At 39.8% G+C, this 16,782-nt stretch overlaps 1 protein-coding gene across 14 annotated transcripts in view; it reads left to right on the top strand.

The window, feature by feature from the left end:
* Positions 1-16,782, top strand: part of Inpp4b (inositol polyphosphate-4-phosphatase type II B) — a 750,330-nt gene that overhangs the window by 495,129 nt on the left and 238,419 nt on the right. For 10 of the 14 annotated variants that reach the window (XM_063277736.1, XM_039097430.2, XM_017601163.3 and 7 more), the window contains 2 exons: positions 1,927-1,977; positions 12,859-12,938. In XM_063277736.1, coding sequence (XP_063133806.1) covers positions 1,927-1,977; positions 12,859-12,938 — 131 coding nt within the window. Of the gene's footprint in view, positions 1-1,926; positions 1,978-11,383; positions 12,614-12,858; positions 12,939-16,782 lie in introns of those variants that run through there. The other 4 variants (XM_063277738.1, XM_017601165.3, XM_063277737.1 and 1 more) reach the window with 2 other exon arrangements.

The raw sequence follows: 16,782 nt of genomic DNA, 5'->3' as shown, positions 1-16,782 counted from the left end.
CTTTGTCTCTCTATATATGCACATACATATAACCTAAATCAACTATTTCATGCAATCCTACTCACGTCGAGCCTCACCAGTCTCCATCACTTTTTATTTTATATTTTAATACAAGGACATCCCTTTTGAGAATGTCAGTATTTTGAAAAAGAATGCAACGAGTATGTATATGTATGTGGGATTATTCAGCTTACACTTTCACATTGCTGTTCATCACCAAAGGAGGTCAGGACTGGAACTCAAGCAGGTCAGGAAGCAGGAGCTGATGCAGAGGCCATGGAGGGATGTTACTTACTGGCTTGCTTTCTTATAGAACCCAAGACTACCAGCCCAGGGACGGCATCACCCACAATGAACTGGGCTCTCCCCCACTTGATTACTAGTTGAGAAAATGCCTTACAGCTGGGTCTCATGGAGGTATTTCCTCAACTGAGGCTCCTTTCTCTGTGATAACTTCAGCTTGTATGACGTTGACACACAGAACCAGCCAGTTCATCATGGCTCTCAGATAAAGAGACTGCATAGTGAACTGCATGGTACCGAGTATGCAACCACCAAGCCACGAAACCCTTAGCAAAGGAGTCTTCCACCATGTGTTCTGAGCAGAGTATGCTCTATTAACTGTTTTGCCCACTCTGTTGGGATATTTCCCACCATTTATTTTGTGCACTGGTAAATAGTTCGCTGCTATAATGACTGACAAATTGTGCTAGTGGTGGAACTGGGTCTGTCATAAGAGATAAAGAGCCTCAAGCTGTGAATCAAAGGGCATACTCTTCTATAGCACAGGGCTTTATCCAGCGATGGAAACTGTTAAAGACCAGCAGGCTGTAGAAACTGGATGAAGCCCTTTGGCACTGCTAGGGATATTGCAACCACCTTGTCCTCTGTGTGTCCACCCATTGCCCTGTTATACAAAGGCACAGCAGAACCCCCTGGTTTCAGAGGGCTGTGCTTCTAAAGAGGTTGTATTAGAATGACATCACAGAAGGTTTTCCATAGCTCACTTCTGGTCTGTTCATTTATCCCATCCCTCCGAGCCAGCGCTTGCTCTCCAATTAAGCAAGGCACACTCTGATATTTCTCTGTATCCATTTACCTATTCCATCTCATCTTTATTTCCAAGGCTGTTATGCCAGTCTTATTTGGTTTTGCTTCCTCTTCTCTTCTGTGAGAAAGATGATCTCTCTCCCTCTTTCTCATTTGGAATTTTTTTGGTTTTAGGAGAACCTGGCTCAGCAGCTACCCATTAAATACAGACAATCTAGTAACAAGGTTGAGCACAAATAGTTTGAAAAAGCCCCACGTGACTCTGGGGGGAAACGAGTGTAGATAATTAACAATCAATAAAATGTGCAAATCTAATTACTCATGTTCATGTTCATGCAGAATGTTCATGTGACAAGCTGCCCCTGGTGACTCATTTTTTACCTTTTACCATCAAGTGAAACTTACTTTTCAAATTAATTCAAATGTCACTGTCCTTATCACACTGCCCAGAGTTTTCACAGGAATGGAATCTCCTATAAGGAGGTTGGGTATGAACTCTCATTCAGAGAGTACTTGTCAAGCATGCATGGAATTATTTTCTCTACACCCTGTCATTCCCTTGGAATACTCAATATAAATTGTGTTTTGAGAAGATAAAAGGTGACTCATTTAAGTTCCAGATGTCTGCTGCTGACAAGGAGGAGATGGGTGAGGACCAGGCAGCTGTCTACTGGGAAAGTCAGGAAGCTTTAGAATTGTAACACGACAGATTTATTGCACTGCAGTGGATACTGAGGGCAGGCGTTCTCATTGATGATTAACTCAAACGTTTGAACTGATATCAGATGAAGAAAGCAGAAGGCCAGAACTTGTGTGAAACTTCGCCCCAAGTTTTTATCCAGAAGTCACATAGAACATGTTTGTTTTTCTCCATAGATTCGAACCAGTGTCCTTCCGGAACACAAGGATCCCCCGCCAGAAGTTGCGGTAGGTGCTTCCTATATTTCCGAAGGTACACAGGTCATTTGTAAGTTAATGGATTGCTTTTCCTCTGACTTCCTGCTTGCCTGGTAGCTGGGGGAAAAAAGCAATTAAGTTAAAAATGTGTGTGTATTTGAGGAGTCACTGGTCTTTTGTTGCTGAGTTGAAAAGAATTCATCTTTTATCTTCGGTAATAATCCATTCTCAAAAGAGTTTTGTATTTACTTTAGATGATGAGAGATGAGTAGGGACGTTGTCCCACAGGTAGTTGTATTGCAACTGTAGGTGGACACTTCTGGACTCCTGGAGGCTAAGGAAATTATACATGTGGGCTGCGGCATCATAGGAAAACAGCAGAGACCTAGTCAGAGCAGGGTGCTGCTGCTGCTTGCTTCCTGCTATTAAAATGCTAGGACACAGATCAAGCAGCAGGCTACCATGTGTAGGGCTGAACACCCACCGAGGTTTGCCTGACACACGTGAAGCATCGTATCTCTAACCTGCAGATATTGCAAGAGCAAGAGTACAAAGGGTGCTAGTGTTTTCTGCTTAGACAGAGCCTGAGTTGGAGGTGGCAGAATTTAAAGAGACAGCCAGCCCTGCAAGCAGAATCCCTGAGGTCTCTTCCCTCAGAGAGGAATAGAATAAGGGTAGCTAAAGCAACCGAAGGCCTAGTTAGAAATCTTTCAGGAACCTGACAGCCTTCTTCTACTGAGTGTGAGGAGTACAGGACTATGTGCTGTTCAATTCTTCTCGTTGAAAGAAGCCTCTTGGCGACACACCAAGAGAATATTTCAAAAGCGCACACTGAAGTGAAAGCTGACTGAGCAGAACGCCAGTTCTCAGAGCACCTGCTAGTGCAGAGGAGAAGAGAGCGCAGGGTGGGGGATGTTCTTCTCTTTCATTTCTCCCAAGAACTTCTCAGAGGCGGCAAGATGAAAAAGTTCAGTGGACAAATGCCATCTTCCGTTGGCTTTCTGTTTCTACCTTGAACCCATCACATACTTACTAATCTAGTGTTGGTGGGTCCTCAGATGATGTGAGCAGTTTGTGCTTTTGTTTACAAAGTTCCCAGAAAGTTCATCCCAATCAGGGAAGATATGCAACCAGGGTCATTGCTGGACCTGGGTGCTACACTGTGTTTGCTTCCTCTTGCCTCTGGTTAACAATCGCCATTCAACCACTAACCACCCCATTCTACAGATGAGGCTCAGGGACATGCTCTCATCATGCCATTTAGACATCCTTCATAAAACCCTAAACCCATTAATATAACCAATGAAGTGTTTATTAAAAGTTTCATTTGTTTACCGAAGTTCAAGTTGGTTTAGTTTTTCAACTCTAATCCCCAAGTTGCTCTTGTCTTCAATTGCCCACTAGCTTTATATCTAATAATATCTTGACTTAAATGTCTGAACTTTTATTTATGTCTCTATCAACATATTGGGGAGCCATTTTATTTATTTTAAATGCTGAATATCTCTGATTTTATTTTCTTGTCTCCTGCCTTTTCCCTTGCTATTCATGTCTCTGTAACTCCAGGCACTGCAGAATGTTTCATATGTTTGTCCCATTTTTTACAGCTCAGGTTGTGACATAGAAGAGTAGGCTGCTCTTTTGCCAAGGTGAGAGTTGGGCCCTATTTGCTGGTTTTGACACCTGTCAAAATCCTCAGTGATGCTAATACAGAAGTATTAATTGTTCTCAGGAAGTATTTCAGAGACCTCTCTCCCTACCTTGGCAGCTATGGCTCAGGTCAACCACTTCACTACCACGCTCCATTCCTACCCTGCATTCTTATGGCTGCAGTTCACTCTAAGCAGTGACTGCAGATGAGCCTCATTCTGTGTTACTGCTTGACCCACATTTATCGCCTATGCATTTACCATGTCCCTCATAGTCCCACAGGCATCTTCACTCGTGTGTTCTCTCTTAGCTCTGCCATCTCCGAACTACCCCTTCATACAAGACCCAATGACACTCAACTTTAGACTGCCCCACTATTCCCAAAGGAGACCATCCTGAAGGAAGGTGGTTTTGATATCTCTGGTCTTTACAAGTGATCCATTTGTTTAGGACAAAACTCTTCCAGTCTTGGGTATAGACATATTTTCTTGGAAAACAATTAGGGAATAGCCCCTAGGCCTTCCCTATTAGAAGCCAACATTTTCTTGGGGTAGATGCTTGGCCAGTTCTGTTAAACCCTCTTCCCTTTCAGCCCTTTTCTGTAGGTCCTGGTTCATGAGGGAGGTTCTCTGAACTTGAGATGAGGTGTATATGATACTGTTTTAATATTGTATTTGATATTCTTTGATAAAGACTCAGCTAAAATTCCTGGTCCCAAGTCTTAGTTGGATTCTATGACATGGCTATTGTACCAGTCAGGAAGCCACTCATTGAGCAAATTTACAAACTGACCTAAAGTAATTGGTTAGTTTTATTGTTGTTGTTGTTGTTGTTTTGTCTTTTTTTATCTTGAAAATGGTTCCCAGTACTGTAAGCGCACAAAACTGGACTCTCCATTTCTCTGCTTTTTTTCGTAGGGTATTGTGCAATCTGAATGCATCAGTTATCACATTTCTCATCTTCCTGCTTGAAAGAGTAAGATGTTAAATTTTAGGTCACAATGCTCTTTCAGTTTTAGAAAACACAAACTACCTGGGAAGACCTGCTTGGTATTCCTCATTTTATGTATCGCTAAGAAGAACTGAGTCCTTAAAGGAGATTCCAGGAAAAGTATCTCCTTAAACAAAAACAACAACAAAACAAAGCATGACTAGTTATGAAAATTGGGGTATTAGGTTTCTGTAATTTTTCCACACTCCTAGACACTGGATTCATGGCAAAAAAAAGAGATTTCTTGATTTTGCTCAGTCCAATATTTATAGTTTTGTATCTAGATTTTTTATTAAAATAATCAAAGAGGATTCCATTTTGGTCTACATTTCTTTTAGAAACATAAGAAAAGAAATTAAAGTCAAAACAGAGAAGAGTCTATAAATGATCATCTTAATGTAGAAATTCTAATTGTGTTTTATGATATTAGCCCTCAAGAAAATTGCCAAATGTGACTGCTGAACCAACCTCATACACAGAAAGAGTGAGCTTAAATAAGGAGGAGTCAACATGGCTTGACTTCCTAACAGACTGAGTCATTTATTCTGTACAGTAAAAATTTAACATATGTTTAATACATATATTCATAAACTCTTAATAGCTAGTCCACATTGTTTTCTTTATAATGCTTTCAGTATTAGCAGTTCTTACTATGCAACCCTATTTTTTATGGTTGACACTGAAGATAAAATGCTCAGGCTATAAAATTGTCTTATTCTCTAATTATGTACCTTTACATAATTATATATACATTGTTTGTGTATGTTATATATGTATACATATTTATGTGTGTATACCATACCAATGGTATATCAAATTCACTCTTCAAAGGCCTTTACAATTTATATCAACAATCCTCCATATGACTTGTAAGAATAGATGAAATATCATTTATAAGTTCATTTAATCTGCAATGTACTAGTGTTCAGTAAAAATGAAATGAATTACATACAAGGTTTACCACATAAGTCATTTAAATATGTCTAATAGTCATATTTTAGGCAGTTCAAAAAAACAGACTAAATTAATTGTTCTTTTATTTAACTCACTATGCTAATATATTATTAAAATACGCTCAGTATAAAAATGCTCCCTTTCTCCATGATAAATCTTCTAGACCTGGTGAACATTTAAAGTTTTATGGATTCCTCCACTTGGAGTAGTCACATTTTAAGCCATTAAAGTAAGAACTAACCCGTTTGTGTAACACAGCTCTGTAAAGCACTTGAAATACCCTGTGAGTGAAAGCTTTGTGAGATGAACTTCCTGATGGAGATTTAGCAGTTTGTAGTATCTAGGCTGACTTCTTTAGTAGTGAACAGTGGAGCCATTGTTGACGTAGAGCATGAGGTTTCAAGTCTGATGAGCTGTCTGTCTGTCTACAACACACTCCAAGTCCCCACAGTGCACAGAAGGATAAACTTTTGGCCTCACATTCCCTGTGAAGAGATTTCAGGAATAGCCATTGATGACCTCTTTTTACATCCTGGTTATTATCCTCCAGCCAGGTGAGTGATTGAAATGATATGCTGTATGTTTTAATGATCATCTTCCCCAGGATGATACTTGTGAGTGTTGTATTGTTATGATCAGGGAAGGAAGGTCAGAGCTATGAACTGTTCAAACAAAAGATTTATCAAGACAGGGAATTGCCATCTGTGCTGGAAACTTGGCACAGCATGCTGTGGATGAAAAGGAGCTTGGCAGAGAACTAAGAGTCTAGAGTTCTAATGTTACAGTTAGCACACATCTTTAATTCCTCTGGCTAGAATATAGATATGCTCTATCTTTAATTTCAAACAATGAAGGTAAAGTTAGTTTGTAGAAAAAAGCACTCATGTTTGAAAATGTTGTCATATTGAGTGGCAGATAAAGTGACAAATCAGAGAATGATTTGGTAAAATAGGATATTCCCAACTCTCAGAAGAAGAGAAAGGAAAGGGAAACTAGTTAAGGGAAAAACAGACAACCGAGGAAGAAGAGAATACAGTATATGAATACAGTAGAGTTCATGGAGAGCAGCATAGTAGACTTGAGAGGGAGAATAGAGCAGCTCAGAGAGGGAAAAGGAGGCAGTTTTACTGGGAGAGTTTTACAGAGACAGACTGAAGAGAGAACAAGGTAGACACAGGTAAAGACAGAATGAGCAAGAGAATGAGAAGGATTCAGAAGATTAGAAGTGATTGCCAGAGTTAATTTTGAGTACAAGTAGAGCAATTGCAAGGCTGAGAAAAAAAGCCAGATTGAATCGGTAAGCTTGGAAAGGAGTTTGAGCCAGAGCAGCTGAGTTGAACCAGCCAGCCAGAGTTCAGAAAGGACAAGAAATGGTGAGCTTAGTCAGCAGCAAGTCTCAGAGGCCTAGATTAGATTGTATCAAGGCTAGAAGCTTACAGGACTAGGCCTAGGTTAGCAGATGGAGGCAGTATCCCTCTAAGACAGCAACTACAGAGTCTAATAAAGGCCATTTTTTACATTCTAACCGGGTCTAGTATGGCTTACTGAATGCTAACTGTTGTGGCTGTGTGCATGATACATCATTCTTAGGGACTTCTTCAGCTTTTCCCCCCTGATAACAGGCGGTTTTTAATGAGCTGGGACTTTCTGTAAATGTCTCACATGTCCTAAAACAAATCAGAGCAAATTGGAATCATGGGAAATATTTTCTCAACAATAGTAACTGCATAAGACTTCATAGCCTTTATAACTTCTACTTTTTAAAATCTTATTTAGAATTCCTTCTGAATCAAATTTTTACTTTTGCATATATATTTTTTGTACTGCCAATATTTCAACAAAATAATAATAATCCTTTTCCTCTTCCTCCTCTTCTTTCCCTGCCCTACCACTTCTCCCCTTTTTCTTTCTCCAGCTCCTTTTCTCTCTCCTCCCCGCTCTTACCCCAGATCCTAATTCTCCTTTATCTCTCCTTTGCTTCTTCTTTTTCCTTCCCCTCCTTCTTCAAATACTCCTATCTTTCCATAGAATTTTAGGTGGGCAGAAGACACCTCTAAGGCACCAGAGCGATGGGTGCAGACCCTATGTTAGTGTAGGTAACGCACTGTCTGATTTCCTCACAGAGATATACTTTATGCTCAGAATACTGCTCTGCATCCTTACTGCCCTTACTGTTATAGTCAACATTTCATGCTGGTTTCCCTCTCTCCATGAGTATTCAGAGCTTAGAACAAGAGGAAATGAACTTTTCTCTAATTATTCTCTTGCAGTGTGCCCAAGAAGTGCTCAGAGGTGGATGCTTTGTTCTCTAGTCTGGAGTTGGGGGTTGGGTAGATCCTATTGACTTATACCGAGGTGAAACAACAACAAATAATAATAATAGAAAAGTGAATGTAAATGTGTTGGCAGTTATCCCGCTAGGTGTTACAATGTAAAACCATAATATACCATCTTTAGAATAAAATGGAACCCTGGGAAACATTATGGAAGAGGAGACAGAAAGACTATTAGAGGCAGAGGACCACAGAGTCTACTCTGTGGCTCCCTGACTTAAAAATGTTCCATGGAGAAGACTTGAACAATGACAGATCAACTATATTGCTTATACAAAGTCTCACAGGCTATCACCCCTAGACAGAACTACAGACAAGGAATGACTGTTACCCACAAGAGAATTAGCCTTTTCCAAGGATGAACTTCCAGGTCCAGGGCAAAGTGGTCAACCCTGGAACCAGATGCAGAGAGACAACAAAAATAAAAAAAATAAACTCAGCACACACACACACACACACACACACACACACACACACACACACACACTCTTATATGCTGTATTCATGTATTTGCCCATATATTTTATATAATACATAATAATAAATATATACATAAATGTTAAATTTATGGCTAAAAAGACCACCATAATAGCATGGCAGCATACTTTGCTTTATTCTAAAGTCACCCAGATCTGCACAATTTCAAAATGTAAGTTAAACAAGCTTAGAAAGTTAGTGGCCTTGTGAAATTTATAATCTGTTTTATATATATTCTCTTGATTGGTGTAATAACAGATTATAAATATTATACATATATAAATACACATAGACAAGTATAGCTCTGAATCACTATATTTTACGTTAGCATTATGTGTTGTTTTTTCCCTCTCTATGGGTATTCCTGTATGTGTACATACATACAAACATATAAACATACAAACATACATACATACATACACACACATACATACATGCATGCAAACATATATACAAACAAACATACAAACATACATACACACAAACATACAAAGATACAAATATATAAACATATAAACATACATACATACAAACATACATGCATGCATGCATACGTATATACAAAAATACACACAAACATACATGCATACAAACAAACATACATACATACATACAAACATACATACATACATACATACATACATACATACAAACAGACATTCATATCTACATATGGGCAATGCTAAAGAAAAAAAAGCTATCAGTTTTATAGTTTTGGGGACATAGAAGGATTAGAAGAAGTAGACATGGGGCCTGGAGGGAGGAAAGGGAAGGGGAAAGTGATTTTATATTCTAATTAGAATGTAAGTAAATAAAGAAAAATGAACAAAAATCAGAGTTTAGGTTTTTCCTTTAATGAATACAACATAGACTCCCTAGATAGAATTAGGTTTTGAATAAAATAAACTTTTGTAATTAAAAACCTTCTGTTTTCTTTGGCAGATCCACTATCAGGCGTTACCATTACTAAGATTCAAAGTGTCTAATTTTGGAAAGCTCTGACAGTGTCCCCCGAGATCAAGCCTGAACTGACAGTTGTGGTGGAACTGCCTGTCTCAGGGTTATTGTCCCTGTCACCATATAGTATAATACAAGGCACATGCCCTCTGTTCCTGTCATTGGGCTGTCTCTGAGACTGATCGGCCAAAGGTCTGCTTATGAGGGGCTCCTGGTGCAGCAGACAGAGAGAGTCACTGGTTGTGGTCACCAATCTTGCTTGCAGCTGTGCCTTATGGTGTGTCCATAGCTCATGCCTAAAAGTAGCCATTCCACCTGTCTGTCCATCTGTCTGGCTACAGAATTCCAGTCTGAGAAGATTGCTACATTATGGTTAAAAAGACCATTATGTTATTCTGTTTGCTTTATTCTACATTCCTCCATACCTACATGATTTCAAAGGGTACATTAAATAAGCTTATGAAGTTAGGGCACTTGTGAAACTTATGATCTGTTAAGAATCTTGTTGTAAAGTGAGTAATGAATGGAATAGAATACACGAACTTAAAACCACTAATTATCAGTGAAAGATAAAATGAAAAATATAATATAGTCAATGCATATACACATAATAGATATAATTATAAAGCATTTGTAATAATATGTAAATATATGTTATCACACCTCATAGATATGTGTACAAGTTCATAACACAGTACATATTTAAGTTTATAATGTGGTCTAGAGAGAGGGCTCAGTAGGCAAAAGAACCTGTCACTCTTTCAGAGGACCCAGGATTAGTTTCTAACTTCCATATGTCCACTCACAACTGTTTATAACTCCAGCTCCAGGAAATCCCACATCTGTGTTTTCACATACTCAGTGCATATACCCATCCCCCAACACACATATGTATTGTTTTAGAAAAACATAACAAATTATATATTTACAAGGATTTAAATTGCAAATTGGTGGAGTGACATTTTGCTGTATAATCTGCAGAGGATGGTCTTCATTCATTCTCATTTTATGAGTTACAGTGGTCTATAAATAATGGGGAAATGAGCTTGTCTCCTTTGTGTGTTAAACTATCTTCATTGTCTGGGTGTAGTGGTTGGTACATGACAGTTCTTAGGAGGCTGAGACAGGCAGATAATTGTATGTTCAAAGCCATGCAGTGAGTTCTAGGCGATTGACGGAGATGTTGTCTTAAAAACAAATAAATGGGTCGCTTACTTGAAAGCGAGGTCTATCAGTGTTGGGTAACGTTTTGTTCCTGTGTCTGGTGTATATTCAGCAGGGAGAGTATTACAGAAAATAAGCGGTTTTGTCCAACTTGAAATCTCAATTATTTGTGGAGGTTTAAGATAAGCCATTTAAATATATTAGCTAGCGTTCAATACAAATGGAGACAAATACGCCGTGAATAGAGCCACAGAGAACATCTGAGTGCCTTCTGTCTGTCAGCGCCTGCTCCAGGGGCTCACTGTGGGGGGAGTTGGTGCCTCCTTGGGCCCTGCTGAATCTTCCGCCCTTGTTAACAGTCCCTTAGGCTCTGTGTTGATAAAGCCCTTTGTTGGTTTTCCGCTCTGGTTCACTCTTATTTCCTTGCTCCTTACATCCTTTGGTTTCACTCACCATTTTTCCACCTAACAGTATGAGCTCAGAATTTCTAGGCCTTAGTGACTGGGTGCATGTTATGAAATACAATGCAGTAATATATTTGTGGTGTAATGTGGTGGGAGTGAGGAATCCCTGGCCTGCCCATGCTGAGGTGCGCTTCTCTCTGAGGAATCACGCCAAGAGACAGACCTAGAGAAAGAAGATTTATTGTGAGGGAAGAGAGTGGGAACCTGGAAAGGGGTAGAGACAGAGAAAGAGAGGGAGAACAGAAAGAGAGGAAGAGAGAACTACTGGGAATACTTGGGAACAGAGGAGGGAGGGCTGGGGGAGGGAGAAGGAGAGGGAGAAGGAGAGGAGAGGGAGAGGAGGGAGGAGGGGTTGGGGTATCAAGCAGGCCTCTTTCTATGCTGCCACTGCTGCACCCAGCTGGCACCTGGTGGGTGGCAGGCAGTGATGATGACTGAAGCTGTTGCTAGGTAGCCATTCGACAGAGCACGCAGCAGAAGTGTCCGTAAGCCAAGAGTGCATATACAGGTGTTTTGAACTTCAGACTTTCTAGTTGGGGCTAACATTAATAGAGTTGTGTACAATTTCAAAACCAAGTTGGGCTTGGTTTTGATGTCTGACTTTATGCCGTTTGAACCTGTTCTTCTAAGGTAGTGCTTTTTTTATACCTGGGGCTGGAGGGATGACTAAAGAATTAAGAACATGTGTTGCTTTTGCACAGGGCCTGGTTTTGGTGCCCAGAACCCACAAGGCAGCTCACAATTGTGACTCTTATTCCAGAGGACCTGATTCATTCTCCTGGCCTCCTTGCTTACCCAAATTACACAAAAGCGTATACACAGGCAACACGCCTACACCTGACAAAAGAAAAACCTATTTGACCTGGATTTCAACCTTTCAGCAATCACTCAGTACACACACACACACACACACACACACACACACACACACACACACACACGCCACCTCTTTTCATATGTAGGGTGATTTTTATTTTCTTCTGGAAACATTCACCTGGTCTCAGGCTTTTTAACCAAGCTTCTCATTCAAACGTCAGCTGGCAGCAGAGCTGTGCTGAGAGGAAGTTTGAGAGAAACGCTCTTGGCCTGTTGTGCACATTGAAGGCTGCCCATTATAAATGGCTGAGGTGAAGATAGGGCTTGATCATTTTATGCTTAACCATTGCCCTCAAGAAAAGTGAGACATACACCTTCTGGTATTTATGCCATAATGTCACACTCGAATCGGAAGTAGCCAGGAGCAGTGAAAAGATTTACCCCTGGGACAGAAAGGACCTGTTTGCTGTTTTACTCTCTATCTTGAATTGAAGAGCAGACGCCCAATATTGACTGGCAAACACGTTGCCTGCCTATGAGATGTTTAAAAACTAATTTAGAAAACACAATGAAAGTGCTGGTTATTTTTTTGAGGAGAGGTCGAAATTGCCCCATGCTGGTAAACAACAACAACAACAACGGACGAAAGCAAATGCTCCTAAATGCTTCTGTGATGGAGAGAAATATTGTCTTTCTATTTATAGCTCTCACAGAGCCCTGTGTAAAAATAGCTCCAAGAGGCAGATTTTCTCATGTCTTGACACAGAGTTGCTGTTGCCAGTGATTTGAGGAACATCCTGCTGAATGCTGAGCGCTTAGCACCTTCTATGACACCAGTTTTCTTCTGGGGAGGAAATCAAAGTTAGTGGGAAAGTCCTGATTGCTGTGCCTTACTTCTTGTTACTTCCTAGGCTGTCAAGATCTGTCTTTAACAGAGCTGATATTTCAGTATTATCTTTCTGTCAGTGAAATATTTGTGGGTTAATTGATTCAGTGTTTAGTTCTTTTCAAAAATGAGTTCTGCGTAATTGGTGCAAGAGCCACCACCACAACAAAATTAGGAAGAATCCCAGGAGTTTATGGAAACCGTTCTTTCTTATTTCCAGAGAAGCTTCCTGGGCTGTGCCAGCTTTAAAGTCGGGGAGCTGCTGAAGTCCAAGGAGCAACTGCTGTCCCTGAGCCTGAGGTGAGTCTCTTCCTTTTCAGATTCATTTGTTAGAGTTAACAGCCAGGTGTGGCCTCTGCACCTAGAGTGTCATAGTCCTCACAGGCTGGAGATAGAGGCTGACATACATAGTTCTCACAGGCTGGGGATACATAGTCCTCACAGGCTGGGGATACATAGTCCTCACAGGCTGGGGGTACACAGTCCTCACAGGCTGGGGATATACAGTCCTCACAGGCTGGGGATATACAGTCCTCACAGGCTGGGGATACACAGTCCTCACAGGCTGGGGATACACAGTCCTCACAGGCTGGGGATACATAGTCCTCACAGGCTGGGGATACATAGTCCTCACAGGCTGGGGATACATAGTCCTCACAGGCTGGGGATACATAGTCCTCACAGGCTGGGGATACATAGTTCTCACAGGCTAACATACATAATTCTCACAGGCTGACATACATAGTTCTCACAGGCTGGGGATACATAGTCCTCACAGGCTGGGGATACACAGTCCTCACAGACTGGGGATACATAGTCCTCACAGGCTGGGGATACACAGTCCTCACAGACTGAGGAAACATAGTCCTCATAGGCTGGGGATACATAGTCCTCACAGGCTGGGGATACATAGTCCTCACAGGCTGGGGATACATAGTCCTCACAGGCTGGAGACATAGACTGTAAAGGACAGGAACTCCACTTCATGGTCAGAATTGCTGCTAGCTGCAGAATTATTAGCCTGTGTGGGAAAAGAATTATGGAAGCAGGAAGGTGATAATATTCTTTGAAAGAAAGCAAATGCAAACTATGATCATGCTGTTAAATAACTTTCTCTGATAAAAATGTCACTGTATTAATGAGTACATTTTATGGTTGAAATATGTTTGGTGTGAGGTGGTAGGTTCTGATAGGAAAAGGGAGCAGACTTCCATGTTCTTACTATGATGCTAAGCCTAAAATGCCTAAATTAAAGCAGATCAGTAGATCCTAGCTAATTCTGAGAATAATTTATGTTGATATCAGAGATGAACAATCTTAATAAGGTAGAAGAATATATTTATACTGGAAAAATACAGAATGACTATTTCTTTTCAAAATTTACAATAAACACACACACACACACACACACACACACACACACACACACACACACACACACACTTAAAGTTTTTTTTCTTTTCCCAAAGAACCACTTGGAGCCAACAATTCATTTCGTGAAATTTAAGTAATTTTCATTCAATTTACTTCTGTAAGTATTCTGTGTCTCTTGGTGAAATTTGTATTCAGGTGTTTTTCTTACTTTAGTTTCATGATCCTGATGGGTCTGGTTTTTTATTAGGAAATACAATATTATATAATTATACTAATATATATTCTTCAGGCAGCAAAGTGTGGCTTCTGATAAAGCTACTGCAGTTTCTGTAGCTTTTGTCAGAGAAAATGCTTGTCTTGCCCACAGGTTTCTGGTGGAGTTGAGGAACATTTTATCCCTCATTTTGTGGGATCTCTTTTGCATCTTCCATATGCTGTAAACCAACACACATTATATTCATTTGAGGGGATGAAACAGAAAGCAGAACTTGTATTTTGAAGACAGCCTCTAACCATGTAGCCTTGGCTGACCTTGGAACTTGCTATGCAGGCCAGGCTAGCCCTCAGACTTGCCTGCATCCCCCTGCTTTCCCTCATAAGGGATGGGATTAAGAAGTCCTCATCGTGGTAAAAGCTGGTGAGTGTACAGCCTGCCTTAGAGAGTATGTAAGGAGGGTAGGGTTTAAATACTTAGGAGGAAAAACACAGTGCAAAATCTTTAGAATTTTATGAAAGAGGAATCCGTTTCCATTTTGATCTATCTGATTCCTAGCCATTTAATTGTGATTGTGTGAAAAATGTTAAATGCAACAAAAGAATGATCTTCTAGAAAAATATTAATTTTCAAACTAACTTTGAATGACTAGGCTTTTTTCACCTTGTTTTTGCCATTTTCATGGGATTCCTTCACTATGAATCAGGCAGATTATACCTTACTGTAACCTGTGTATTTTTAGCTCACCTCATGTAATTGTTTCATTTGTTTGTTTGTTTGTTTGCTTTTTGGTTTTTTGGGTTTTTTTTATTGTTGATGAGATTCATCTTTTGATGGATTCTCTCTGGGATTCTGAGTTGGAAGAACATTAGGTCAGGGTTAAGGAATATTCTGTGTTATTGTTTTGCTTTGCTTTTTTATTTTATTTGCATTGACTATTTATGACTTCCCTTCTTTTGATATTCCAGCTTTCACACAAAAGAATGAAACACTTCTACAGAAATAAAGACATGTTTGTTTTGTTTATTTTGTCGTTTCACTTTCCCCGAACCTGAAGGTTCTGATTGTGCTTTCTAGCTCTTTGGGAATTAACGGGGCAATTTAAATGCTACAACTCCATCCAGCTCACTACAGGAGGAGCCTGTGTTCAGAGTAGCTTCTCTCACACGTTCTTAGAGCTGGCCATAAACTACATTGGTTGCCTCTCTTACTAAAAACTTAAAGGAGAAAGAAATATACATATAATTTATAGATTCATACTCAAATTTCACTTGTGTATCTTTTAAGCTGTAAAGTAGCATTGTTGACCTATATTTGAGAAAAGGCCATAAACTACATTGGTTGCCTCTCTTACTAAAAACTTAAAGGAGAAAGAAATATACATATAATTTATAGATTCATACTCAAATTTCACTTGTGTATCTTTTAAGCTGTAAAGTAGCATTGTTGACCTATATTTTGAGAAAAGGCCTCTGATATACAATCTGGTTTCTATGTGCATGTCCTTTTTATTTGCATAGTACAGGGTCACCAGATTGGAATCTTCCAGTTTTCCAGATGGACTTGGTGTCTTTATTGAATAGTGGCCTCTATACTATTTTGTTTAATTGACTTGGCTTTGCTGGTTTACATGAGTTCCATCTTCCCAGCTTCTCTCATATTCTGTTTTCTGATGGTGTTCTCCAGTTTGCTGCTATACAGTCCCATGGGATTGATGGAGAATTGTTTTATAGCAGATTATAATTTTAATTTTGGCAGGTGTTGAATAATCTTATTTTAGTGACCAAAGCTGTAAGGTAGCACAGCAGCAACAGCCCAGTGGAGCGCTCTGCGCTGAGAGTCTATTGGAGGTGGCTCATTTGATCCTTATCAAATTAACTTGCAATGTCCTTTAATCCATACCATTAATCAAATTGACAAGGAAAACAATTTATTTAGAATTTTTGTAAAGTTACAGTGTTCTTAAATAAGAGAAAGTTGACCTGAGTTCAGGCCCTTCTAATTGGAAAGCTATTGATTACAAAAGATGGACTCTTGTCAACAAGAGACAACTCAGACCAAGGATTAACTGTCACATGTCATGTACTTGGTGACTGAGTGGTAGCAAGGGCTTGGGTACAGGACCGTTTCCTCGGTGATTTACACCTGTCTTTTCCTCACTGTGCCTAGATTTACTAGGTAGTTAGTAGATGAGTATTAGCGTGCTCTGGGGAATTTGGATATGTTAGCCATGGTGGCACAAAATGGGATCCAACTGTTAATTCAAAAGACTGAGGGAAATACATGATATCTGTTACAGACAGCCACAGAAACATGGACCCCTGGAGCAACTGGGCACAGTTTGCTGTCCAAATACCTGGTATTTGCCTGTCCCAAATCTTTAAGACCATTCAAGCAGAGCTCAGGAATACAGTAGTGTTACCTATTTTTAATAACAGAATGGACAAATTTTAAAGATCTATTGCTGAGCGGGGCTGGCAGTCAAGAGAACAATCCATTGTTCTTAAGCAACGATAATGAAACCAACATCCACATGAAGCAATCAGAGAGATAAAA

The sequence above is a fragment of the Rattus norvegicus genome, chromosome 19 (assembly GCF_036323735.1).
Source record: "Rattus norvegicus strain BN/NHsdMcwi chromosome 19, GRCr8, whole genome shotgun sequence".
In the NCBI taxonomy this organism is placed as follows: domain Eukaryota; kingdom Metazoa; phylum Chordata; class Mammalia; order Rodentia; family Muridae; genus Rattus; species Rattus norvegicus.
This window is presented reverse-complemented; position numbering and strand designations above follow the sequence as displayed.